Below are 27846 nucleotides of genomic sequence, written 5' to 3' on the forward strand. Positions count from 1 at the left end.
GGAGGAATACCCCAGTGGCCCTGTTGCCTTGGACAAGGGTAAACAGGGCTAACCAAATTAAAATTAGAATTGATGAGCTTGCACGTGATTCTGAGCTCTGTTTGCAACTGGGCAATAGAGTGCAGGAGGGGTGTTACCTGACTTGCACCTCTGTGGCCCGCAGCAGTGTTGGGCGCAGGACGGGTGACCTGCCCCTCGTGGCCCAATACTATACACCACAATGAGGGAGCCACCTGCACCAGATTCCTAACCTGGGAAACAGCATAAGGACAGGAGAGAACTGTCCTGTTCTTCGTTGTCCATACAGTGTGTGGGTTACAGAGGAATGCATCACCTGATATCTATCCCTGCACTCTGTTTCCACGAATTGAAGCAGTGCCAGGTATGGGTGACAAGTGGTCTGTGTAGTATTCCTATTATAATGTGATTGCTGCACAAGCTTGTAGAATGTTATGCACGTGCTTGTAGAATGTTATTGTTCTCTCTGGGGTTAACATTCTATGAGTAGGAGTTGGGAGTAGGAGGATGTCTTCATGCACTGTGGATGTACAAGCTGTCTGTTCTCATTAAACTTCATCTTCTGCATGAACCCTGCTTCTTATTTACATCATAATTTGGCGACGATCTGGATTTCCAGTACTTAAAGAAGAATTTGATGAAGGATCTTTAAAGACAGCGTTCACTTGTTTTAACGTATTTTTACTTACACCTTTTCAACGTGTTTTGATTGCAACTGCGGCAGTTTTCGATATTCTGTGCTTTGATTGCACCAGCGGGTGATAGTTTTTATATGCTGTTTTCACTCTGGCACATATATTTTTTAAGCAATGCGCTATTAGTTTTTATTTAAGATGGTACGGAGTAGCGTGGTATTGCCGAGTACTGTTTATTTTTCGCATGTTTAGTACGGCTCTGTTTTGGCGCATCTGCGGTTAATTTTGAAGAAGTATAACTATGCCTAGCATTTTAGCTCTACAAAGCATTTTTTGACACTTACAAAAAAAAGCTACCTTACTGACTAGAGCGTGACTGGAACGTGCTTCATTCTTCCGACGTTCTGTGTGTGACGAGTGAGTCAATACACTACGTACATTACGACGCCGCATCACGTGGTGACGTAGGACGTTCAGCAGCCATTTTCCTGATTGACTGTTTACGTTCCCATGACTACAGCCCATTAAGTGTCTTCACGGAGTCACAGAGACTTTTCTGCAATGTTCTTCGCTTCGCATGCAACTACATCATAACGTGGAGATATTTAACAGCTACCTTAGGTGTCTCTTCATGCTATCATGGTAGAAAGAAGTTAATTACGAAGCTTGTCACAAAGGTTTTTACTTACTTTGACTATATTTACTTTATGTCTAAACCCTACAAAATACTTTGCTTCATATTTTCAACGCTTGAATGAAGAAAACAAACAAGGGACATCTGACTTCGGTGATGGTTGTTATGTTAATTTTATTATTTTGTAACCATTTCTTCTATTACAGGATATAAATATACGTTTATATTTGTTGTTTAAGTATTTGGGAAATGTAATTAATATTTTATTGACATGTCTAATATTTTTGCACCTCCACATTTTTTACCAGCTGCAGGTAAACCTAAAAGGGAGTGGGATCTTTGGTATCCAATGTTTTTAGCTTATGTTGACGTATTGGAAGAAGATGGTTGTTCTGCTAAAAGGAAACTGGCTCTTTTAAGAAATTGTTTAGGAGGAGCTGGTTTAAAAGAATTGGCAAATTTACCTGCCATAGAAGGTTCAGGGGACACCAATGTTTTTGAGACTACTGTTCAGCAAATGAGCATTAGATTTGGCAGGATAATTAATACTGTCATGGAGAGGTTTAAATTCTACTCACGAGCTCAAAAAGATGACAAATCCATTGAGGATTATGTAGCTGCCTAGCGTACTTTAGCTGGATCTTGTGCTTTTGAGACTATTAACTTCGAACAAGTGTTAAGGGATCAAATCATGATGAAGACTAAAAGTAAGAAAATTCAAGAACGCTTATGGATGGGTACTGAGTCTTCTCTTAGTGCTGTGTTGAATATTGCAAAAGGGATTGAACAGTCTGGAAAGTTTGTTAGTGAAATAAGAGGTCAAGTGGTTAAACCCAAAGAGGTAATCCCTGAAGTTTTGTAGGAAAGGATCATCCCAATCCTAGAAAATGTTCCTATGTTCCTCCAAAGAAAGAAACTATGGTGAAGGACAAACATTTTTGGGGGAAGAAATCTCAAGTGGTCTGTTATAGATGTGGTGGTTTAGACCATGTAGGAAGTTACAAAGGTTGTCCTGCTTGGAATAAAATATGCATTAAATGCAAAAGATCTGGTCATTTTAGCAAAGTTTGCAAGTCTTCTTAGAAGGTTAATTTTATAACGTATGAAGAGGACGACTGTCCTAACCAAATTCAAGAAATCAATAGTATTTTGTGTATTAATAATACTGAGTGCAAAAGTTTTCCTAGTGATAAAATTTCAATTGATGGTAGAGAAATGTATATGTTTAATGATTCATGTGCCTGGTTAAGTATTATAAGAAGAGATGTATTTGATAAATTTTGGAACAACAAAAAATTAGTCCCGCCTGATATTCAACCTGGAGGGTATCCTGGCCATAAAATTGATCTTGATGGTTTCATGTGGGCAGATATAATGTTTAAAAACAGGAGAACTAGAGGTAAAATTTATGTTGACACCAAGGGTGTGTCTATTCTTGGGTTGCCCCATCAACAAGAATTGGGCATTAAGTTAGATCCTAATGCATCTCCACCTGTGTATATTGTACCTTCTGATGTTGAAGAGTTTACTAGTGTTTTAAAAAAATAATAAAATCCTCAATTTTTTCAGACAGTCTAGGAGAACTTAAAGATTGTCAGCACAAAATTATTCTCAAACAAGACGCTATTCCTATTAGGCACAGGGTAAGAAATGTAACTCTAGCGTATTGAGATAAATTAAAAATTATTTTGTCTGATTTAGTAGCAAAAAGATTATTGAGCCAGTGGAATCTTCTCCGTGGGTTTCTCCAGTTGTTTTAGTCCTTAAAAGCAATGGCGAGCTTCGTTAATGTGTAGACCTTCGTAGTCTAAATAAGGAGATATGGGTAGACAGACATCCTTTACCCCACATACATGAACTCATATCGACTTTGTCTGGTGCCTGTGTTTTTTCTACCATGAAATGAAATGAAATGAAATGAAAAATTCCACTTATATAGCGCATAACTGCCCGGAGGCCTCGCAGCGCTGGTAACTGATTACTGTGTTCGACTGCAGGGCAGAGTTAGTACGCTTTTGAGAACAGGTAAGTTTTTAGATCTCTCCTAAATGACATCAAATTGACGTTTTGTCTAAGGGATAAAGGCAGGGAATTCCATGCCTTCGCTGCTGAGCAAGTAAATGAACGGCCGCCCCAGCGGGCTTTCTTAATTTTTGCCGTAGTTGCCAAATGCAAAGAGGCCGAACGAAGAGTTCTAGGCGGCACATAAGGCAGTACTAAGGGGAACAGCACTGCCGGGCCAGTTTGATGAAAGGATTTGTGCAGAATGCACATGGCCTTGAACAATGTTCTTGCAGCCACTGGGAGCCAATGAAGCTCCTTTAGGGCTGTTCTGGCTGACTGCCAACGAGGAATGTTAAACAGTAAGCGTGCGGCACAGTTTTGAGTGACTTGGATTTTTTTTGTCACTGATGCCGGGGCCCCTAGATATAAAACGTTTCCATAATCCAGGCGGGAGAGTATCAGGGCCTGTACCATGACCCTTCTCGCCTGGAATGGAAGTAAGGGGAGCACTTTCCTGAGCATTTTCATTAGCCCCACGCATACGGAGGCTGTTTTTGTGGCTTGAACTGAGAAATCCAGTGCTCTATCCAGCCAGATTCCCAGACTCTTTATCTGGTCCTTTGGGGGGGGAGGGGTGCCGAGACACGAAGGCCAGTTCACCGACAGAAAGGTAGGAGAAGGGTTACCTAATAACATGATCTCGGTCTTCTCCCCGTTGAGTTTAAGATGGGAGAGTTGCATCCACTCAGCAACAGCCTCTAGACACGGACCCAGGGTGTTAGACGAACCCCCCTTGTGGTCCAGAGAGACCACAAGTTGGGTATCGTCAGCGTAGGTGACAATCCGCACACCGTAAGGGAGAACTATCTTCTCTAGAGGCTGCATATAGACATTAAATAGTGTGGGGCTCAGGGAGGAGCCCTGAGGAACCCCACAGCTGAGCTGATGCTTGGATGATACCACCTCGCCCTCAAAGACCTGGAAAAAGCGTTCCTCCAAAAAAGAGGTCAGCCACTTCAGGGCCGCGCCCGACACCCCCATGCCCTTCAAACGATGTAATAAGGTGGCATGGTTAACATTGTCGAACGTGGCACTGAGGTCCAACAGTATGATAGCAGTTTTTCCACCTTGGTCCATTATTGCTCTGGCCGCCTCTGTGACCGCCAGAAGGGCGGTCTCAGTGCCATGCTGAGGACGGAACCCTGTTTGGGAGACCTGTAAAAGTTTGTTGGACTCCAAGTAGTCCCCTAATGTTTTATTGATATGTCTCTCCAACAGCTTACTCAACCACGGAAGCAGCGAGATAGGGCGGAAATTGGATAAGTTGTTGGAATCCAAATTCGGTTTTTTCAGCAAAGCCCTAACGTGCGCACACTTCCACGAAGAAGGAACTGTGTTGGAGGTAATGGAGGTATTCAAAACCTCCAGCAAAGACGGGCGAATGGCGTCCATTGCTTTCACTAGGCTCTGGGGCGGGGCTGGGTCGTTAGGAGATCCTGAGGTGACCTTCTGGACCAAAGTATCTAAAACATTAGAATCCAGGAGTGGAAACGTGCCCAGAGAGCACGATACATGCGAGTCTGAGTCTGAAACAGAAGGAGAGAATATGCCATCGCCATTTGTCGCAAATTGGGAGTAAATGGCCTGAATCTTCTGAGAAAAGAAGGTGGCGAGATCCTCACAGCGGGCCTGTAGATCCTCTGATGGTGGTCTTTCAGATGGAGGGGATATCAAGGATTTTGCAATTTTAAAAATTTCCCGCGGGGAGTAGACTTAGCTAGCGCTTATCACCAGCTACTGTTGCACAAAGAGTCAACATTTTTGGCGACATTTATCACTCCTAAAGGTATGTTTCAATTTTGCTGCATGCCATTTGGTTTGGCTAGCGCAGCGTCTGTTTTACAAAGACTCATGAAGGAAGTGCTGGAAGGTTGCGAGGGTGCTGTAGCTTTCCAGGATGATATTTAGATTTTCAGAAAAGATGTTAAAGACCATTATAAGAATTTAGAAATGGTATTGAAACGTGTACAAGATGAAGGTTTAACTTTAAAATTCGCTAAATGTAAGTTTAGACAACACAAGGTGGAGCATTTGGGACATGAAATTTCCAGCGATGGGATTAAGACTTAAATTAATCACATCCAAAGTATTTCGAATGCTCCTGCTCCTTCAACGAAAGAGCAACTTGTGTCATTTTTGGGACTCACGGAGTTTTACAGTAAATTTGTACAAGATTATTCATCTAAAGTACATCCTCTAAGACTTTTGTTAAAGAAAAATTTAAAATTCACATGGAAAGATGAACATCAATGTGCTTTTGATTTACTTAAAAAGGAAATAGTAAATGCTCCTTTTTTAAGACCTTTTGATGTTGGGAAAGAGTGCATTGTTGCTGTAGATGCAAGCAATGTTGGTTTGGGGTCAGTTTTAATGCAAAGAAACAAAGGTGAGGAGTATGTGGTCTCATATGCGTCCAGAACTTTGCGTGGGGCATAATATTATTAATCAACTATCTAGAAAGAACTGTTAGCATGTAATTGGGCTGCACAACATTTTCGACAATTTTTGTGGGGCACTAAATTTCGTTTAGGCACAGATCACAAACCATTAATTAACATGTTAGCTGCTGGTGGTGGTAGAATACTCACCGCTCGGTTGGCACGTTTGGCTGCTAAATTACAAGAGTTTCAGTGTGTAGTGGAGTATGTTCCAGATCGCTTGAATGTGCATGCAGACTGCATGTCTAGTTTGCCGTTACTTGATACACATGAATCTATCAACAATGATAATGATCTGGATGTTGCTTACACAAAGGATGATATTAATAGTGGAGATTCTAATCTTTCACATAAACAAAAGGAATCCTACTCACAGTGGAAAGGGAAAGTGTCTACCACAGGTGTGGGGACACTCAGTGTTTTGTAAAATACCCCTCACACACCAACAGGCCCCTTGGTGTCATGCTTCATCATAGGGGTCTTCGCACCCCTCTAACGGGATGCGGCGTGCTGCGACCTACGACTACGTGGGAGCACTGATAGTTGGACTATGTGTGGTGTATGTGATGGAAGTGGTAGGGGTGTTTAAATGTGAGTGGTGGGATATAGTGAAGGTTTAAAAAGTACCTGGCTCGTGGGTGTATAGGAAAAAACTTTATTCACAACCCCGGGCTGGTACTGTTAAAAGAAGTGCAGTGTGAGGTAATTATCTGTCGTGACTATGGACAGTACCTCTGGTGTGCGTCAACATGTTTCGGAGCATATGCTCCTTCTTCAGGACGGGGGCACAACTTCCCCACCTTACTCACGTATCTCTATAGTTTGTGTAAATAACCAAAAGTGCAGGACTATTTACAGTGTCTTAATACTAAATAAAGGCTATAATGTGCCTACAGCGGTTTTTGACCATGCATTTGCATGACCTAAAAAGAGCAAAAAGGAAAATGATTATGGTTACCCTAATTAGGGTGGCTCAAACAGGTGCAGTCACCTGGAACACAAAATGGCACATTGGCCCTGTAAACGAAAATGACAGACAGGTCACACAACATAGATAACACACAAAGTTATTTGAAACATTTTGGTCATACTCATTGTAAATAGTTGTCTTGCTTCATGAGCATTCAAGAACGTCTGGGGTTGATTGCTATTTTTGCAATCTAGAAGGATAAAGGATCGTTTTCAGTATTTGGTACTCACTTTTTGGATGGGAAATGGTGTTTTTGTTTACCCAATACTCACAGACTCGGGACGAGTTTGCCTCCGTGCTACCCCACACGCTGCTCCGCTGGTAGTGGCTGTGGATGCATGCCGTGTGGTTTTTATGCTAAGGTTCCCTAAAAGGTTTGGCAGTCATAGGCTAATTGTTGGATGTGCCTGATGCCCATACATGGATAATCCGTCTACCTGGTGGTTAGTAGACACACCTTATATGGTATGTCCGGTGAAGCAAACCAGCGTGAACACTCAGATTGGGAGCGGCGGAGGTGGCTAGAGGCACGCATGTGCGAAAGTTCCATGACGTGCGCATGCGTGTGGCAAGTGGCCTTTCCAGCGTGTTGATCTCATTAAGGCGCATGCGCGATTGGGAAGCGTCTGTGCCTGAAAGCGCATGCGCGAATATTCGCTCTGATGCGCATATGTATGGGATTATTATAGCTACGCTATTTGAAGTGCAACGCGAGTGGTGGATTGTTGCAGCAATGTTTTAGAGAGACCCTTATCCTAATTCATAAATTCACGATGTGTGAATTGCCAATATGGTCATGTAGGTAAAAACGTTGCAATAAGCCTGTAGAGGGTCCTCAGATCTTGAGCCAAATTACTATAGGGGGCATTTTGGTTAGCTGGACAGCTGAATTACTGTAGGGGGCATTTTGGTTAGTTGGACAGCTAAATTACTGTAGGGGGCATTTTGGTTAGCTGGACAGCTGACCCCAAGGGAAATCATAGTTCAGACCGTGGGTGTGTGTAACCAGTCGGAACACCCATCGTGGTTCCTTCAGAAAAAGACCTGTTTCCGATGGCATATGTTCGATTACAGTCCATTTTAAATCGTTCACACAGTGTTGCTTTTTCAAGTAGTGAGTCGCCATTTTTGTTGTGGACTTCTTGCAGCGAATGTTGCTTTTATGTTCACCCACTCTCGTTTTTAGAGGCCTGGTGGTCATGCCCACATATTCCAACCCACAGGGGCATGTGATCATGTACACAACATTCTTAGTATTGCAATTTGTGAATTGTCGTTGCTCCCAAGTTGTTCCATTTCTGAATGTCAAGGTGTTGCTTTTCTGCGTGAGATGACCACTACTGCAATTTCCACAGGGAAAATGTCCCTGTATCCCAATCGTGGTCTGCCTCGCGGTGGTATTTGGTTTGGGTCTGGTGTGAACCAATAAGTCTTTGGGGTTCCTACCTCGGCGGTGTGCATGCATCGGTTTCTCAAGATTGAGACTACCACAATTCAGTATCCTCGAGTGTTTGTTTATAATTCTGGACACCTTGTTGGACATTGTCTTACTCCACAATGTCCAACGAGGTGCCCCCGTCCTGAAGAAGGAGCATATGCTCCGAAACATGTCGACGCACACCAGGGGTACTGTCCATAGTCACGACAGATAATTACCTCACACTGCACTTCTTTTAACAGTACCAGCCCGGGGTTGTGAATAAAGTTTTTTCCTATACACCCACGAGCCAGGTACTTTTTAAACCTTCACTATATCCCACCACTCACATTAAAACACCCCTACCACTACCACCACACACACCACACATAGTCCAACTATCAGTGCTACCACGTAGTCGTAGGTCGCAGCACGCTGCATCCCGTTAGAGGGGTGCGAAGACCCCTATGATGAAGCATGACACCAAGGGGTCTGTTGGTGTGTGAGGGGTATTTTACAAAACACTGAGTGTCCCCACACCTGTGGTAGACACTTTCCCTTTCCACTGTGAGTAGGATTCCTTTTGTTTATGTAACAGTGCCCGTGGAGTAAGAATCCTACCTCTATACTCTACCTCTCTCCTGATGTTTTTTTGATTCTAATCTTTCTTCTGATGCTATTTCTGAATCGAGTGGAAGGCGGCTATGTGCAAGGACGTTTCTTTGTCCAGTGTCGTAAAATTCTTGTAAATTGGGTGGCCTGAAGAAAGGAAGTTATTTGGTGATTTGTTGTCCTTTTGTAAGATAAAGGATGATCTCATGTTTGCACATGGTTTTGTCACTAGAGGTGATAAAGTTGTTCCTCCAATCGAGATGAGGGAGAAAATTATTTTAATGGCCTATGAAGGACATATGAGTATTTCCAGTACGAAGAGACGTATCAGAGAATTTTGTTGGTGGCCGGGAATTGATGCAATGGTAGATAGGTGGGTCAGATTGTGTTTTCCTTGTTCCAACAGTGACAAATCGGTCAAACCTCTGTCTACTGGAATTTCACCTATTGAGAACGTTTCGAGTCCATGGAAGAAGCTTGGTATTGACAACATTGGTCCCCTCAATTTGTCTCCCAACATGGAGGTTTATGCTCTGTTTCTGATTGATTATTTCTCCAAATGGCCTGAGTTGAAAGTAGTAGACAAAATTGGTTCTACCCAAGTCATTGAATTTCTAGATGAAATTTTTTGTCGTGAAGGTATTCCTGCAGAAGTAGTTTCGGACAATGGTCCACAATTTATTAGTAAAGAGTATGTTTCTTTTCTTGATAGATGTGGTATTGTACACAAAAGGGTGTCCAATTATAACCCTCAAGCCAATGGTCAGGTAGAACGCTTCAATAGAGTTATTAAAGATTCAATCCAATTGGCCATTAAAAGTGGTTTGGAATGGAAGAAAGCTTTACGTGCTACTATATTGTCATATCGTGTTTCTCCTAATTCTGTCACTGGTGTATCGCCTTTTGAGATGTTGCGAGGAAGGAAACATGGGTCAAAATTGTTACCTTGGTGGATGAAAGTTAAATTGCCACATGACTCTACTTTTGATTTGTCTCAAGTTAAGGATAAGATTCAGAGTTATCAAAAAAAATGAGTGGTAATGTTTTGTCATGTGGTTGTCATGTCTCAAAAATTAAAATTGGAGATTTTGTGCGTGTTAAATATGGTGGTTTACATGGCAAAAAATGGGCTAAATGGTCTGATCCTTGCAAGGTGGTAGAACTGTTCAGCAAAGCAGTTAGAATTGAAGGTGGTAAAATTTGGAATTTTAGACTTATTTCTTTGTGCAAAGTTGTGAGTTCTGAAAGTTTTGCTCGGCCTAGTTTGCCAGTTTCACAGTCTGATTTGCAGAAATCTCTTGAGGATGATGAATGTCATTCTGCCATGTAAGACTCGTTTCAGAATGCATTGCCTTGTTGATACAGAATCAGGTTCCAGGAACATAAGCAATTTTTGTGAGTCATCTCCATCCACTTGCACTAACAACAATGAAGTTCAAAGTGAGATTAATGTGGCATCGGGAGTAATGTCGGGTGAATTGAGGAAAAGTTCTCGTATCAAATATACTCCTGTTAAATTGAAAGATTTAATTCATTATTAATTGTATTTAATGTATTTATATGTTTAAAAAAATAATAATTTTATTGGGGGAAGGTGTGTAGTATTCCTATTATAATGTGATTGCTGCACAAGCTTGTAGAATGTTATGCACGTGCTTGTAGAATGTTATTGTTCTCTCTGGGGTTAACATTCTATGAGTAGGAGTTGGGAGTAGGAGGATGTCTTCATGCACTGTGGATGTATAAGCTGTCTGTTCTCATTAAACTTCATCTTCTTCATGAACCCTGCTTCTTATTTACATCAGTCTGCTCCTCAGGTGTAAGGTTACACATTACATCCTTGCCAACAGCACTGAGAGGGCGACAGACAATGTGCCACCTTCCACTAACTTCTACACCTTACATGCAACCCAGAAAAGGGATGCAGAAATGGGTGTCAACTATCCTGCTGCTCTGTGGCTTGCAGCATACATCCATACTACAACCAACATGCAGCAACACACCAACCATCATACTTCCACACAACCAGCATCATATGACAAACACAACCAACATAATACATCAATATAAAGAACACAAAAAGCTCCATGAAATGTCCTTAAAAATGTGAGCACTAAATTTTAATGTAAGGAAAGGTTCCAAATGCTTTAAATTGCATATCAATGCTTTATGGTGTTAATTGCATTGTGAAAAATAAGTACCTCCAAGTACTATTTCTGCTCTCCAGGAATGTTTACAATAGTTCTTACAAGGCATCGGAGTAGCTTTTAAAAGTTCTTGTACTGGTGTTGCCTGTACTGTCTTTCAACGCTGAGAGCATGGTTTAGTCAAGTAACATGTGAAAGGTAAGTGGATGTTAAAAAGCTTAACATTTTAATTTATATGGAATAATTATATTTCTACATCTATGTGTGATGAAGATGTAGTACTTAACATCAAGCTTTATTAGGAACACTTAGAGAGGTTTTTCTCTTCAAGAAGATTTAGCTCTCAAAAATACGCTTTATTACAAATATTTAAAGAGGTTTCTTTTTTTTTAGCTAAACTAACGATACTATTTTGACCTTCTCAGCCACAATCAATTCAGTTATATGGTTGGTTAACAAATGAAAAAAATAAAACAAACCTTTTCTGCCGTTGAATGAAATGCAATGGACATTTCCAACCTATGGACTCTTTCATCAGAGGTTATTGTAAACTGTTTCCACACTCTGTTTAGTCTCGGAAGAGTATCACCTGAAGACCTAGAAGTACATCGCAGTGACTGGCACAATACAACTGTGGCCTGTAATAACTGCCTCCCGTAATCATAAGTGCTCTGAAAAAGTTAAATAAGAAGAAAATGTAAAGTTACAATTCTGCCTATTTGCAAGTTTATGATACTTAGTCAATGTAGTTGTTTAGGTACTCAAGTAAGATAGAACATTGCAATTGTTACAAACCCATGACAATGGCACAAATCCAATCAAATACATATTCTTATGTAGATGTCTCTATTCAAATGAGTGGATAGTCCCCATCATCACTCTTTGCTTGTGGATGGTGGGTAGTGAACTATGGAAATGTAAAAGTCTATTTTAAGAATGTCCCCATAATTTATGTGCCTCTTGAACACTAGTATGTGTGGTAGGTTTTTCCAAAATTGTGTCCTAAAGCCAGTACTCTGGGCGTCCCAAAGAAAGGGGTTATACTGCAGGGGAGACTGAGAAAATATGGAGGTCATGGACAGCCTGAGTCTACAAAAACTTCATGGAACCAAATTCCAGCAGCAATCATGTTTAGTTTGGCTCAATAAGATTTCTTGACAAACTGTCCATGATAAACTTATTTCCACTATGCGTTTAGATTTTGCCATTACTGGCTTTTTAATTTCTAATTTCTCTAGTTGGTGGATTGGGTGAATCAAATTATACATTTAGTATTATCAGTTACAACGGGTAAATGGTATAATGAACCCCTTTTTATCAGTTCAACTATAGAGTTAGACTTTACGATTGTAATGAGTTCATGTTAGAAGCTAGTCAAAAGAGGAGGACAAAAAGCAGGGAATTCCAAAGAGTAAGCAAAAGAAGTTAAACTTTTAAATGGCTTTGATCACTATGACGACCTTAAAAAATTAACTTGGTCAAATTAAAAACCCTACCATTACAAATTCCCTAATCACTGGCTTAAAAAACAATAACTCTATAAAAGGGTCAAGACCCAATCATGTACCTACTTCTACAGTTGTATCAACAGAGCAGTCAACTGTACTTCCCCTTCGTCTTGTTTGTACAGTGTAGTCTACTTTAGATTGATTTTAAAAGCGTATTGTACTAGGACATCTAAACAGCGATGAAACAAAATAGTTACATTCAATCCCCCTAACATACCTTTTAGCAGGGCAAAAATAGAACTAGGTTAGGAGTGAAAAATACTATGGGACCGGCATAAGAAAGCACACACAAACTGCTAAAACTGAAAAGGATAGAACAGCATTAAAATATACAAAGCATCCATTGGAGTAGGTTCTCAAATACAAAATGCACACACTGAAAAAAAAGAACTCTGCACATCTAGATTCAAATGATACTTAATTTAAGCATTGGAATTCGTGACACTAGCACCAGAAAAAGGAACATAACATAAAAGAAACCATTAGCGTCACTGTACATTTCAAGTCGGGATAATATGGATAATGTGAGGTCAATCTGGCAATAACTAACAGACACAATCCACCTGCTACAAAATGCTAGCAATTAACTAAACCATTGACTTATACTGGTGGAATATAGTAAAAGTGTGTCCCGTCTGTTCAGCTTAAATAAAGAATGTAATTCATTTCAAGTCTTTTGGAAACAGCTAGAGTGCAATGCTAGTGAAAGTCCTGTTTACAACTGCGCCATTATTTTTCAAGGCAGGTGCTATTACCTGTGCTACATCAACAAATTTCCTATGCTTCTCCAACAAAACTTTGGTTTCCTGAGCGTCGTCTCCCAGTCGAATATAGGTCTTTAGAAGTGCCTCTAGCAGTTCACCTAACCATTCCACAGCCTAAAAAGAGAAGACAAAAACAGGGTGAAGCGAAAGTTCTCAGTAATTTCCAATTCAAAATGCTATTACAATCATAACTCCATGGTCTGTCCTTTATAAGGTAAATATCAATATATCTGAAGCGATAGTAGCAGACTATGAATCCTAACAAGACAATGCTTTGCAACTACATCAACAGTAAAGTGGGCTGTTTGCGGTATCAGTACGTGGAATTATAAAGCACACTAGCCAATGTTCTCACAGTTGCTGAAAGATGCTCTGTGCAACCACGTGATGAATCTAGCACTGGCTGAGCCTGTCCGCCCTTGCTTCTGCTCCAGCCAGGTAGGTCATAACCAGGGAGATAGCCCGGTGTTCCAGTTAGTTTCAGAGGCAAACAGCCTCCTAGCACAGGACACCATGTGTTGCATTACCACATAGCGGTTGTGCTATCTGTTAGAACCTGAACCAGCCTCATTTTTCACAGACGGCAGGAAGGCTTTCAGCGGCAGGTGAATGGCCCCCAACTCCAACAGGTTGATGTGGAGGTGGGTTTCTTCCAAAGACCAGAGTTTTCTGATCTCCTCCTCTCCCGGATGAGCTCTTTCTTCTAGCAGTTATACATAAGTCACCACTGTAAGCTCTGGGTGGAGCAGGGAGAAGGGTGTGCCACTGGTTCAACTGCGATTGAGCTACCACTGCAGACCTTTTACAGTCTCCTCCAAAACCTCGATTGAATGCAACATGGTCCCTTGTTTCAGAGCCCACTCAGATTCACGTTCCACTATAAAGCTGCTTATGCCACCTGGTAGGATGCAGGATGCTAAGAGGCCCAGAAGCCTCAATGCGACTCTTAACAAAACCCAGGAATGAGGATGAAACATCAAGCCAAAATTACCTGGACTTGTTGTGGAAGGAAGGGCAAAAACTGCACTGTATCCTTGAAGGCTCCGGTGAAATGGAGCCCTGTGAAGTAGCCAGATATGACTCTGGCATGTTGAGGGTGAACACCAACAATGTCACGATGTGTGTCATTGTCTGGATGTGGTCTACAACTGCCGTTTGCGAGCCCACCTTCAATAGCCAGTCGTCATAAGGAAAAACTGGAACCTCTGAGGATGTGCTGCAACCCCCGCCATCCCTTTTGTGAACACATGAGGGGCACTAGTGAGAATGATGGGGAGCACAATTTATTAAAAATACTCATGGTCCATCTTGAACGACAAGCAGCCTCTGTGGGACTGAAGGGGGATACATGAAAATAGGCATCCTGCAGGTCTAAAACCAACATCCATTTGCCAGGATGCAGGCTAGGCAGAATCTGGGCCAGAGTGAACACCATCAATTTGCCATTCGGCAAAAAAGGGTTCATTAGGCAGATATCTAATATAGGACGAAGGCCTCTGTCCTTCTTTGGCATGAGGAAATAGCGGAAGTAACAGCCAGTACCTATTCCGAGGCTAGGACTCTCTGCATGGCGCGTTATGATGGAAGCTTGAAACACAAAACATTCTGGCATAGGGTGCTGTGTTATAAAATCAGGGTCACCTATAGCCAGCTTGCGGTGTCTGGCAACAAGCTTGTTCACTGGTGGGCAGGAACAGGGCTTTGGCCAGGTACCCATAAGGGTTTGAAATTATGGCCTCATTTAATGGAAGCTATGGTTCAGATGAAGTTTGCCCTGTTTGCAAAACGTCTGTTAGAATGCTTGTTTGAACCTCCATTGCTGGATGTTGTAAATCAAATACCTTTCCCTCATATCTCTTTACTATGGAAAAGGAGGCACGCTCTTGCTTTGGTGGTAACGGAGGAGAACACAAACCGGTGTCTGGGGAAGTGTCCAAATCACTAGCCTCCTGCAACTCCATGAATAAATTGACATCATCATGGGTTTGGGGAAAATAATCCACCTAATCTCCGTTGTCACCCCCAAAGGCTGGCTGACTCTCAGAGTCCGGACCGATGAGCTCTGAGAGCACCCGGGTGTGGCTCTGAGGTATGGATTTTGGTGCCAAGATGAAATTCTGCTCCATTTATTGAAGCAGTACCCGAGGAGAGTTCTATAAGCAGAGACAGTACTGAGGGTAACCCAATTGGCGGTAACCAAACTGGAGGCTTCCATGGATCCCTGGGTCCTGAAGGCACACCAGAGAGAGCAAGAAGATTGCTGAAAATTTGCAAAATGGCCTCAATCTGTTGCTGCATACCTTACGGACCCAGAAACTTGGGGTGAACCAGGATAAGTTGCGGAACTGACTCCTTGGCGGAGGACCAGCAACGAGACAGTGAAGCATCCTGACATCATTGCGACTTCTCAGGCTGAGAGTGGAGGGAGTTGGACGAATTTCACTTGGTCTTCTTGTGATTCCCCTTCAACTTAGTGGAAGACTTGGACCACAACAAACATCTCTTGCGGAAAAGGCTTCAAGAGCAGGAACACGTCCATTCCCTGGACTTCGAGCAGGACTTGGAGTTGTTCACTGATCCCAAACACCGGAGGCACACCTTATGGGAACCTGTCACAGATGGCTGATTGCCACATTAATAAAAAGGCCTAAAACCTGTAGTTTTAGGAGGGGGGCAAAGTTCCCTTTTATACTGGAAAAAATAAGTCATAAAAAAAATCATCACCTGACCAGAAAAATAGTTGGAATTGAGCTACAGAGCCACATGTGAAGGCCGCCGAAAGAAAGGAACAGAAGTCAACATGCAGGGTAGGCACTTATATGTGGCTCCATCATTTCAACACCTCAGATGGAATGCAACGCAGAGCTGCACAACGCCACCTACGGCAATGTGGGAGAAATACTGTTTAAATCTTCTGTATCCAATCTAGTGTCTGGGAATATTCTAAAGGTGAGGAATATGCAGTAAGACGTTTTCATCAGAATGAATGTGTATCCACCCTTCCCCAGTCAACCAAGCCTATAAAGGATAAGATGTCAGAAAAGTATGAGGAGAAAACTGAATAGTTGCACTGTTAGAGGGGGGTAGAAAGTTTTCAGGAGACAGAATACCCCAGTCTCATCTCCTACCCTAACTAAACAAATGGGTCATTCACTGGTCTAACTATTTAATGTTGAAAGAGTTCCACTGAAAATTAAATCAATCTGGTGTGAGCCAGGAAAGTCTAGAATGTATAATTAATGCTGAAACCAGTATTAACATATCCCAATTAAACACAATAATGCTTAAAAGTTATATTGCTAACCCCTTTTATTGACCTGGCTTTACTTAGGAATGTCTTACCAACTGTTCTAAAGGCTATCTTGTGAGTGTAAAGTGACTTCATCTTGGAGATCCTATGGGCTTGCTGCTGATTTTTAAGAGTGAAAAGGATGAAACCTAAACCACATTTCTAATTCCTTTAGATGAATGCAAAATAATTAATATGAAAAGTCCCTAATCTGTAGTATATTCTGAAGTGGAAAATGTTTTTCATCAAGTCGTTCCACCTCAAAATATTACAAACTTGATGTAGTAGCCACAAAATACCTGAGCAGCATCTTCTTCACATTTAAACAACTGCACCATCTGAAGCATCTTTAACCTTCGCACGTCTACCATATCTTCACACCTAAAAAAATCATAAAACATCAGCTTGATAAAGCAACGGAATATGCAATCTATTACTGTCCCAGTATGCGTTGAAAAAACAATTTTGGATTTACTTGCTAAAATATATTTTATACTTTCATTTGAAACACAGTAACAATGTATTTCAATTCTTAAAGCACAAGTTACTACTTGTGTAACGATATATCTCTAAGAGACATTAGTTAGTGATAGATTCCTTACCTTAGAATATCCCCAGGCGTTAGACTGGATTCGGAATTTTTTTGCGTAGCAGTACCCAAGCGCATCGGTAGGCGTCGTCCACGGCTCTGCGTTCGTCGGCGCCGTGATGACATCGTCGGAGTACTTAGCCGCCGCCTCAGCACGCTGACGTCAGTTTTTATACACAGCTTTTCCGTGTCAGAAACGCAGAGCCATGATAAAAACTAACACTGGTGCCATGAAACTAGGGCCCTAAAAGGGGATGACCTTAACCCTAGAAATCGGTTCGCAGAACGGGGAGGATGGGTGGGTCGGTAAGGAATCTATCACTAACTAATGTCTCTTACAGATATATCGTTACACAAGTAGAACTTGTCCATCTGAAAGAGACACGTTAGTGATAGATTCCTTCCCTTAGAATAGATACCCCAGCAATACCAACCCCGGTGGTGGGTCTGCGAACCAATAATCACACCAAAAAGTCCTGGAGGACGGAACGGCCAAAGAAGCCATCCCTCCGGACTTGGCTGTCCAGACAGTAGTGTCTTGCGAACGTGTGCAGCGAGGCCCACGTAGCTGCCAGACAAATGTCCTGCAAGGGGACTCATCGGCCCAGGGAAGTAGTAGTCGCCGTGGCCCGAGTGGAATGGGCCTTCAGCCCAACAGGAGGTTCCTTTTTAGCCAAAGAGTAGCAACGCTTAGATGCACAACACGATCCACCGAGAGATGGTCCGTTTGTGCACCGCCCGTCCTTTTTTAGCGCCCACGTAACCAACAAAGAGTTGGTCATCCACCCGGAACTGGCGTGTGCGATCCAGATAGTATGAGAGCGCACGTTTTGGGTCCAGACGGTGGAGCCTCTCTTCCTCTTTCGAGGGATGCGGAGGCGGAAAGAAGGTGGGCAAGGTGATGGACTGCCTGATGTGGAAGGGTGTGACTACCTTGGGCAGGAAAGAGGGTCTTGTTCGCAACACAACCTAGTCCGGATGGACAGAAAGGAAAGGAGGTTTAGAGGAAAGAGCCTGGAGCTCACTCACTCTCCTGGCAGAGGTGATGGCAACCAGGAAAGCAGTCTTAAGTGTAAGAAGACGGAGAGGACAGTTATGAAGCGGCTCAAAAGGAGCGCACATCAGGTAAGTTAGAACCAGGTTTAAGTCCCACTGGGGCATCACGAAAGGAACAGGAGGGAACATATGAGTGATGCCCTTTAAAAATCTGTTAACAATCGGGGATTTTAACAAAGAAGGCTGATCAGGCAGCCTTACGAAGTGCTGCCTTGGAAATTCTAACGCGCAGAACTGAAGACATTCAGGGTTCTCTTCTGTGGCGAATAGATCTAACCAAGGCTCTCCCCATTGCTGAAAGAGGCCTTGCGCCGTGTCCGAGTTCAGACGCCATTCGTGATCCATCATGCGCCGACAGCTGAGTTCGTCCGCCCTGGCGTTCAGAGAACCAGCCAGGTATTGAACCACCAGGGTCACACCCTGATGTTCCAGCCACTGCCAGAGGCGCAGAGCCTCCTGGCATAGGGTCCACGACCCCACCCCGCCCTGTTTGTTGCAGTACCACATGGCAGTAGAGTTGTCCGTGAACACCTGCACTACACTCCCCCGGACAGAGGGGAGGAATGCCTTCAGTGCAAGCCGGATCGCCCGCAGCTCCAGAAGGTTGATGTGGAGCTGGGACTCTGCCGGAGACCAGAGGCCTCTGATCTCTGCCTCTCCCATGTGGCCCCCCAGCCCTGGAGGGATGCGTCCATCACAACTACGTGCTCCGGTTGGGATAGGGAGAGGGATCTGCCGCTGACCCAATCGCGGTCCGTGAGCCACCACTGCAACTGTCTTGCAGTGCCCTCCGAGATCAAGACATGGTCGGACAAGTTGCCCTGATGCTGGGCCCACTGAAACTTCAGGTCCCACTGCAGAGCCCACATCCGCCACCGGGCGTGATGCACCAGCAGGATGCATGAGGCCATCAGCCCCAGAAGCTGCAGCGTCAACCTGACCATGACTCAGAATAACGGCTGAAAGATCGGAATCAGAGCCTGAATATCCCGAACCGGCTGTTCGGGAGGATAAACCCGAAAATGTGCCGAGTCTAGAACCGCTCCGATGATGAGGAGCTTCTGAGAGGGACACAGGTGTGATTTCGGCACATTGATGGAGAACCCCAGCAGGTGCAGGAGGTCAGCCGTAGTCCGGAGGTGGCTGACGACTGTCTGAGGCGAGCCCGCCTTCAAAAACCAGTCGTCGAGGTAGGGGAAGACTGAAACCCCTAGCCTGCGCAGATGAGCTGCGACCACCACCATCACTTTCGTGAACACCCGTGGGGCGCTGGTAAGGCCGAAGGGGAGCACGGTAAACTGAAAGTGCTCGTGGCCTACCGTGAACCGCGGGTAACGCCGGTGGACCGGCAGGACGGACATGTGAAAATAAGCGTCTTGCAAGTCCAACGCTACCATCCAGTCTCCAGGGTCTAGGCAGCTAAGACCTGAACCAATGTCAGCATCTTGAACTTCTCCTTCCGGAGGAAGCCGTTGACGTTCCGGATGTCCAAGATAGGGCGTAGGCCCCCTTTGCCCTTCTTGGGTACCAGAAAGTAGTGGGAGTAGCAACCACACCCTACCTCTGGCCCAGGAACGCGCTTGATGGCCCCCTTGGCCAAGACGGCTGTAACTTCCTCTTGTAGAAGTTTCAAGTGATCCCCAACACGCGGTAGCACTGCTGTGGCATGGCTGGAGGGCTCGCCTCGAAGGGGAGGGGGTAGCCCCTTCGGACGACTTGCAGCACCCACCTGTCCGATGTGACAGTGCGCCAGTGGAGGTGGTGATGGCGAACCCTGCCCCCCAATGGCGTCACATGGGCCTGAAAGCTCGGACTAGGAAGGTTTTGAGGCGGATGCTGCAGGGTCAGGTGTGGACTGGCCTCGCCGTTTTCCCTGACCGCCCCCACGGCGGTTTCCACGTCCGCCACCGCGCTGGACAGTAGTCTGCCGCCCGTGGCTGGCAGAACTTGTGGGGGCGCCCCTTCCTTGGCCACGAAAGGAGCAAAAGGCAGCCGTTTGCTGGCGCGGGGCCGAGAGGCCCAAGGACTTGGCCGTAGCCCCGGAGTCCTTAAAGCGCTCAAGCGCATGGTCTGCCTTGTCGCCAAAAAGGCGATTGCCATCGAAACGGCATGTCCATAAGTGTGTTCTGGACTTCATCCTAGAAGTTGGCGGACCTCAACCAGGCGTAGCAATGTATTGCCACCGTTGTTGCTATCGCTCTGCCCAGTGAGTCAGTAGTGTCCATGATGCACGTTCCTATCCACAGGCTGACCTGTAGCGGGCTTTGACCAAGTGCCCAGAAGAACGTCTGATAAGGCCTCATTAAACGGCAGCAGAGGCTCGCCGAGCTTGACTGCGGTTTAAGGACCTCAGTGAGGAGGATAGTCCTCACGGCCGCGACGGGGAGCTCAAGGCCCAAGGCTTTGGCCGCCCTCATCAGTACCACGCTATAAGCAGCCCCCTCCTCCGTATCCACGCTAGGAGGGGAGACAAAACCAGTGTCGGGCGAAGTGTCCAGACCACTGGCCTCCCCAAGCTCTCCTGTCCAGTCCGCAGAAGACTGACACTCACGTGCCAGAGGGTCCTCAGACCCCTCCCAATCCCCCTAGTCACCCATTGCCTGGTACTGAGGCTCAAAGGATGGGGCCGGGTCATAGAAATAGAAATCTCCAAACGGCGTCGAGAGCGGCGCCTCTCCGACGGTAGGACCAGGGACGGCGTCGTCCTGGGACAGCGCCAGGGGCGACACCATTGGGGCCGGCGCCGGCGAGGTCGACCGGCGGCGACCCGGATCCGGATCCAGTGGGGCCCTGCGGCGTCGGGACCGAAGTCGCCGACGGCGCCGGGGCCGAAGCCCCAGATGGCACCGAAGCCGAAGCACCTGGCCCGCTGGGGGACCCATTCGGGGCCGCTTGGCCCGAAGGCTCCGCGGAACCTGACGGAGGAGTGAGCGGCCTCATGGCCGAGAGGAAGGCCTCGATCTCCTCCGTCGCTGCATGCTGTCCATGGACCGGTGGGTATGGAGTAGGCCGCAACCGCTGCGGCTCCGGCGGAGCCGCGTGGATGGTGTCGCCCGCACCCCCGGCCGCTTCGCACGAGCGTCGGGGGGAGTCAGAAGACCAATGGTGCCTCTTCGACTTCTTGTGCCTCTTACCTGAGGACTTTGAGCCCGAAGACCGATGACGACTGCCGGAACTGTGGTGACTCCGGCCCGCAACCGGTCCCTCAACCTCCTTTCGGACCGGGACCTCGAGCGGGGCGGACTGCCGAGCTCGAGTCGCTTACGGGGCCGCTCCCGTCTAGCTTTAGACGTCAGGGCCCGGCAGTCGGAGCAGGACTTGTCGTCGTGGTCCGGGCCTAGACAGTGCAGGAACCGGCGATGGGGGTCGGTAAACGACATCAGTCGGTTGCAGTCCGCGCAGGGCTTGAACCTGGGCATCCCTACCGACACCTTCAGAGTCAAGAGACTTCGAAAGAAGATCAAAAGGATCGTAAAAAGTTAGTAAAAAATTGACTAGGGTACAACTTTTTACGGATCTGCGCTTGCTGGCGTGGAATAAAGAAGAACTGACGTCAGCGCGCGGAGGCGGCGTCTAAGTACTCCGACGACGCCATCACTGCGCCGACGACGGACTTGGAGCCGTGGACGACGCCTACCGACGCGCATGGGTACTGCTACGCAAAAAAATTCCGGATCCAGTCTGACGCCTGGGGATATTCTAAGGTAAGAAATCTATCACTAACGTGTCTCTTTCAGATTTATAATTATTACAAATACTATGCATTTAAGTCAAAAAACCATGACAAGTCGAACTAAACAAACTCTAGTTTCTAATTCAGTACATCATACAGGGAAAAGTAAAAAAAAACTGTAAAAGAAATCCTGTTCCTAACCTCACCCATTTCAAACACATTCTTGGTTTTCATTGTTTCTGTTGTCTGACAAAGAAACATGAGCAGTCCAACTTCTACACATTTGATTGCATGCTCCTCCATCTTATTTTTTTTTCCTTTAAGTAGAACATACATTTTTTTAAAGAGAAGTTCTAGTCATGTATCATGACAGCAGACCATTCAATTTGCTTAAACTAATATTTTTGCCAAGGTTTTTAGGAAGTTGTAGGAAGCTGGCTCTGTTTACACTATACCAAAATGAGGTACAGTGTGCACAGAGTCCCGAAGAACCCCAAAGGTAGGCAGAGGTAAAAGTAGATAGCACCTTACTCTCTATTTGTGGTAGTGTGGACGGGCAGTAAGGCTTTATCAGAGGGTAGTGTTAAGCATTTGTTGTACACAGTCAATCAGCAAATGATGTCACACACTCAAAAACTGAACTCAGACCAATTTTGTTTGTATCAAAAATAGTATTAACTTATTTTATTTCTAGAGCCAAGCCTGGCACAGGTAAGTGAAATAAATGCTTTGAAGAATATTATGCCGTTTTTACAAGTGAATGCAAGTTCAAAATGCAGTTGTTTGAAATATAGAGAAGTCAAGGTATTGAAATACTGTACAGATTACTTTTTACTTACTTTATAGATTACTTTTTCTATTCAGTGTGATATGCCTGGTTATCACACTGGGACATTTCCTAGAGAAAAGGTAAGTAAAAACAGTTTTGCACGATTGTACTTTTTCAGGTTTCCATACAAATCAACTCCACAAACCACATTTTTCTGAAGAAAACAGTCAATAGGTTCCTATGGAGAAAAATTAAGTTAAAGGTTACCAGGTGTCTTTGGGGTTGAGTTTCTGAAGTTAGAACAAGGGTTGACCCAGGGTCAAGGATGCACTCTCAATACATCCCCAGCCGCACTAGGGCGGCCGGTTGCAGACTGCTGAGGCCCAATGTTATCCAATGTGTAATAGGGGGCCTCCGGTTGGTGGCTGCTTACGAGCAGGCCACTGGGTTGTGGGAGCAAAGCTCCTGGTGTTAGGCTCAGGGTAAAGGGGGATCCGGTTTAGCACATAAAGTGCACCCGCATCAGCGGCTGGGAGCAGGGTGCGATTGTGGTGTCCGGTGCCCTGTTGTTTACAATGGGGATTTTTGGTTTTGTTTTTTAGCTGTAGGCTCGGTCCAGGAAGACTTTCGGGAGGAACCAACATCTGGGGGGGTAAGTTGAAGGGCTCAGGGACGTAGGTGCACCGTGGGTTCTTTTCTCCAGGGAGCAGGGCGGCTAGATGCAGGGGTGTCTTTTGAGGTCGGATGTCACCTTACAAGGCCACTGGCGGTGGGGCGCGGGGTAGGGGGCGGGAGTCTCTGTGCAGAGGCTTCAGGCAACATCAGGGAGTCCTGGAGGGGTCAACCCACGGTGGACTTGTACTCTGGAGTGGTGCGGGACCTCGCTGGGGCAGATGAGCCACTCGGACTCGGGCCGTAGGCATTCGGGTGCAGTGGTGGTTCCAGGCATCGGGTTTCTTTGTCCTTAGCAGGCTCTGAGTCTTTCTTGGCTGTTTCTTTTGAACAGAGCTGCTGTTCACAGGAGATCCGGTCTTTGTTGGAAGCAGTCAGCCCTCCCAGGGTTCTGGAGATCGCTGACTGCAGGACAGGGCGACTTCTGGCCCAGGATCTCTGGAAACTGCAGATGGGCCGGTAGGGCTGGGGCCAAGTCAGTTGTTCTCAGCAGTCGCCTCTGCTGGGCAACTTCTTTTGTCCTTCTTCGTAGGTTGCGGGAATCTGCCTTCTTGGTTCAGGGCTGCTGCCTAAATACTGTATTTAGGAGGCGTTTTAGGGGTCTCAAAGTCAGTAGCCAATGAGCTATAGACCTTAGGGTGACTACACCCTTGGTGTGCTCACCCCATGTGGGGGAGTGAGCACAGTCCCTAATCATGAATGGGAGTGCTTGCCATCTGTAAGATGGCGGGCACTGACGAGTGGGCTTCACCTCTTCTCCCCCACCTGAGGGGTGGGGTTGGCAGAGGTGGGCACACCTTCTGGGCTTGCTAATTGTTCCTGCATCTCTTCCCGCCGAAAAGGAGGGGAGACAGGAAGGGGGCCTACTCCTGATAGCAGGAGAGGCTGGGGGTTGCATTACAAAGGCTGCAAGGCCTTTGAAGCACCCCTGCCACAGATGGCTCTTCCTGGCCTGGTGGAGGTGTGAACACCTCCGCACAGTTTTGTTTCTGGACTCAGCGAGTGAAGGCTTCCACCCCAGGGGTCCAGAAACATGTCTGGTGGTGGAAGGCTGGTGTGTATTAGTAAGGGAACCCACAAGAGGCTGATCGTTTTTCAGGGGGCATCTCTAAGATGCCCTCTGAGTGCATTTTTAATTAAATCCAACACAGACATCAGTGTGGGTTTAATGTGCTGAGAAGTTTGATACCAAACTTCCCAGTTTTCAGCAAAACCATTATGGTGCTGTGGAGTTCGTAATGACAAACTCAAAGCATCATATACTCTTAATGGCATTACTGCACTTACACCTGTATCCTCACCACTGGTATAGTGCATCCAGCTATAGGGGCGTCTGAGCTATGCCAGGGCAGTGGGTTGTAGGCATGGCACACAGGGATGTGTGCCATGTCGACTCTTCACTTTGTTCTGCACCAAAACACGCAGCCTGCAATGTGTGTGTGGGTGTGGTTGTGTAAAGGTACAGAACCTCTAAGGGTAGCACAATAAGTGCTGCAGCCCTTGGAGGCCTGCCCTGGCCACAGTGCCCTTGGTACCCATGGTACCTTTTACAAGAGACTGACATTTGGCCAAAGAGGTGCCAATTCGGGGTACAAGGTACAGTTTTGGGAAAGATCACAGGCCCTGGGAACCTGATTGACAGGGCCCAGGGCACATCAAGTGAAAGTGCATCAGTATTTCTTATTTATAAAGTTGTATATAGCGCGAACATGACCCATGAGGGTATCAGAGCGCTTTACAATACACAGTACATAGACAATAGATGATTGGGATAATATATACATACATTCACAAATCTACATTCAATACAAAGTAGGTAGACAGGTGTATATGGATAGCATAGGTGGCTAATAGTCATCAAGGAATTAAAGTCTTAGGATGTGAATTTGTTCATTAGAAGCATTTTTCCTTCTTTTTTGAAGGCAGTAAAGGAAGAGATCCTGCGTACATCTGGGGGTAAGGAGTTCCAAATCTTCGGAGAGATACCTGAAAATGCTCTGCAACCAGCTACTAGATGCTGATTTTCGACACAGTGCACCGAGGCCTGCTAACCAGATCTCAGTGACAGTGCTCCTTCCCTAAAACAAGGTAAAGTCTAATTATGCTACAACTGGCTAAGAACTTTAGCACCCCTGTAAGTCCCCAGTAAATGGTACTCTAGGTACCAAGGGCAGGGGTACTAAAGAGGGTCCCCTAAGGGCTGCAGCATAGCTTATGCCACCCTAAGGGACCCACACACAAATTCTACACAGACTGCCATTGCAGGCTGCGTGACATGTTTCAAAGCATGAGTGAATACGCAACATGACACCCCTGTGTGTCATACCAAAATCACTGCATCTAATATATGTAAGTCATCCCTATAGCACGCCTGGAGCCTCAAGGCATTACATTTTATGTGAGGACATATCTGCATGAGCAAATATGCACCTGTGATGTCTAGTTCTATAGCTAGATATTTCAAGTGGTCAGGGAAGCCATCTTAAAGTATGTACTGGGGACTGGTCAAATTGAGTTCCCCTGCCACATAATTGTTCACTGAAACATATGTTTGGTATCAAACACCTCATTTAAACCCACCCTGATTCCAGTGATGGATTTATTAATACATGCACCCAGAGGGAACGTTAGAGGTAACCCCTGAAACCTACCAGACCACTAGTGTGCTAGCTGACTGGTTCAGTCCAGCCTGCAGCCACAGACTAGTTTCTGACCTCCAGGGGTGATAGCCTTTGCTCTCAGGAGGTCAGGAACAATGCTTGCTCTGGGGAGAGGTGTTATAAGCTTCTCCCCCAGAAAAGGCTGGTAAATTAACATTCCAAGGCAGGGTTTTCAACAAGCCCACCTTTAAAATGCAAATCTGGTTTCTCTCACAGGAGAGGAAGCCAGCCCCCATTGTCCAGAGCCATTTGGCACCCGGACAGGCTGGAAAATTAGCCATGCAGGAGACGTGTTGAACTGCCAGCTTGGCACACTGCTATGGTGACCCAGTCTAATGAGAACATGACTTTGGAACTTACACCATATTGTGTGTGGTGGAATTAGGAATTCTGGAGCATGATGCTGCTGCCTCCCCACAGGAAGTGGTCATATGGGGGTGTAGTGACCCCAGCGGTAAGTAGTCTTCATTCCCCATAACTCCCCTAAATTGAGTATTTAGGGGACCCCCTGATTAACCCTGGGTGTAGGACTACGCTATGCTCGCCGAGTGTGCATAGATTGCGCTACTATGCACTACAAGAATTGCACGTAGCACAGTGCAAAAACACATAGCGGGCATTTTTTGCTTGCCAGCGGTCCTCAACATTAAGTTGTCGAGCCCGAGCGAGCAAAATCAACATCCCAGCTAGGCTTTTTCCTCATTCGCGATTAGCAACATCAAGTTGCAGATCACAAGCGTGGAAAATAAACCTCCCAGCGAGATTCTCAAAGCGAGGAGGTCAGGTTTCTCATTGCGAGTAGTAGCGTATGCTCGCGACCTCTCGCGATGAGAAACTACCAGTCTGCGTTGAGAAAGCTGCAGCTAGAGTACAAATCTACTAGAGTGGCAGAAAACGACTGCTTGTACGGTGCAAGATGCCGTTTGCAATGATTGCACAGTGCGGACAAGCATCTGGCACTGTGCAATCAATGCGAATAGCATTTTCCCTACCGCACTACGAAGTTTGCGTACCTTGCGTAGTGCGAAGTTCACTTCGCGTAGCTATGCGTAGCGCTACTACACAAACTACGCCCAGGGTTACCCCTGATACCAAGACTTCAGATTTTGTTGGACACAACAGGAGCAGAAGAAGACTGCTGACCCGAGGAGCATGACTGACTTGGCGCAAACTCTGTCGGACTGTCTGCTTCACCCAACCTTCGTGGAGCAACTGATTCGTCCTGCCGCTGTGCAGACCTCAAGATACCCGGAGGGGTGGCAGTGCTTTGCAAATTGTCAAAGAAACTTCCTTGGAGAAAAGGAGTTACTCTCCTCCAGGCGCAGGCACTTACGAAGCAAGATCCGTTACACCGTGCTGCTGCCTACAGAGTCTGCTGATGCAGCAGCCACCCAGGAAGAGGTAGCAGTGCTCCTACAGGTAAGATCCGTCCTCCCTCCAAATGCAGGGATGCCAGGACTGACCCGGAGCTGCACAGTACCAATCTCTGAGGTACTAAACCCCTTGCAGCAGCCAAGGCTGGTTTTGCCCAGGCCGGACACCAACAGTAAGGAAGACCGACCTGCATGTCGAGGGACTTCAGGGACAGTGCGACCCACTTCATGAGTGGCCCAGCTGCCCTGTTTGTCCCTCCTGCAGAAAACAAAGACAAAAAAATGAGTCTGCGACCTCTGCCACCTGGCGCCTCAGAGAACATAGGCACCCTTGCTGCAGTGCCCAAATCCAAGGGAGGTGACTGCGCCAACGGGGTCCCCAGACCCACAAGAGCTAAGCTCACACTGGGTTTCAACAGATTGGAACTCCAGTCACCGCCTGCAGCCTCTTTCTGCAGGCTCCCTCCAACTGTGAGAAATTACAGCACCGGACAAGAAACCAAAAGACACCACTGCACCTGAGCCCCACAGCCTGAAGAGAAGTGGACCAAAGGTGTA

General features: G+C 45.8%; 1 protein-coding gene across 2 annotated transcripts in view; it reads right to left on the minus strand.

Moving 5' to 3' along the window:
- The window catches only part of SESTD1 (SEC14 and spectrin domain containing 1), a 420103-nt gene that overhangs the window by 65447 nt on the left and 326810 nt on the right, over window positions 1-27846 (minus strand). For both annotated transcript variants that reach the window (XM_086956209.1, XM_086956208.1), the window contains exons 14-16: window positions 16796-16877; window positions 13199-13321; window positions 11415-11606 (exon numbers count right to left, since the gene is read on the minus strand). In XM_086956209.1, the coding sequence (XP_086812335.1) occupies window positions 11415-11606; window positions 13199-13321; window positions 16796-16877 (397 nt within the window). The remainder of the gene's footprint in view (window positions 1-11414; window positions 11607-13198; window positions 13322-16795; window positions 16878-27846) is intronic.

The sequence above is a fragment of the Lissotriton vulgaris genome, chromosome 2_1 (genome assembly GCF_964263255.1).
Source record: "Lissotriton vulgaris chromosome 2_1, aLisVul1.2, whole genome shotgun sequence".
Lineage (NCBI taxonomy): Eukaryota > Metazoa > Chordata > Amphibia > Caudata > Salamandridae > Lissotriton > Lissotriton vulgaris.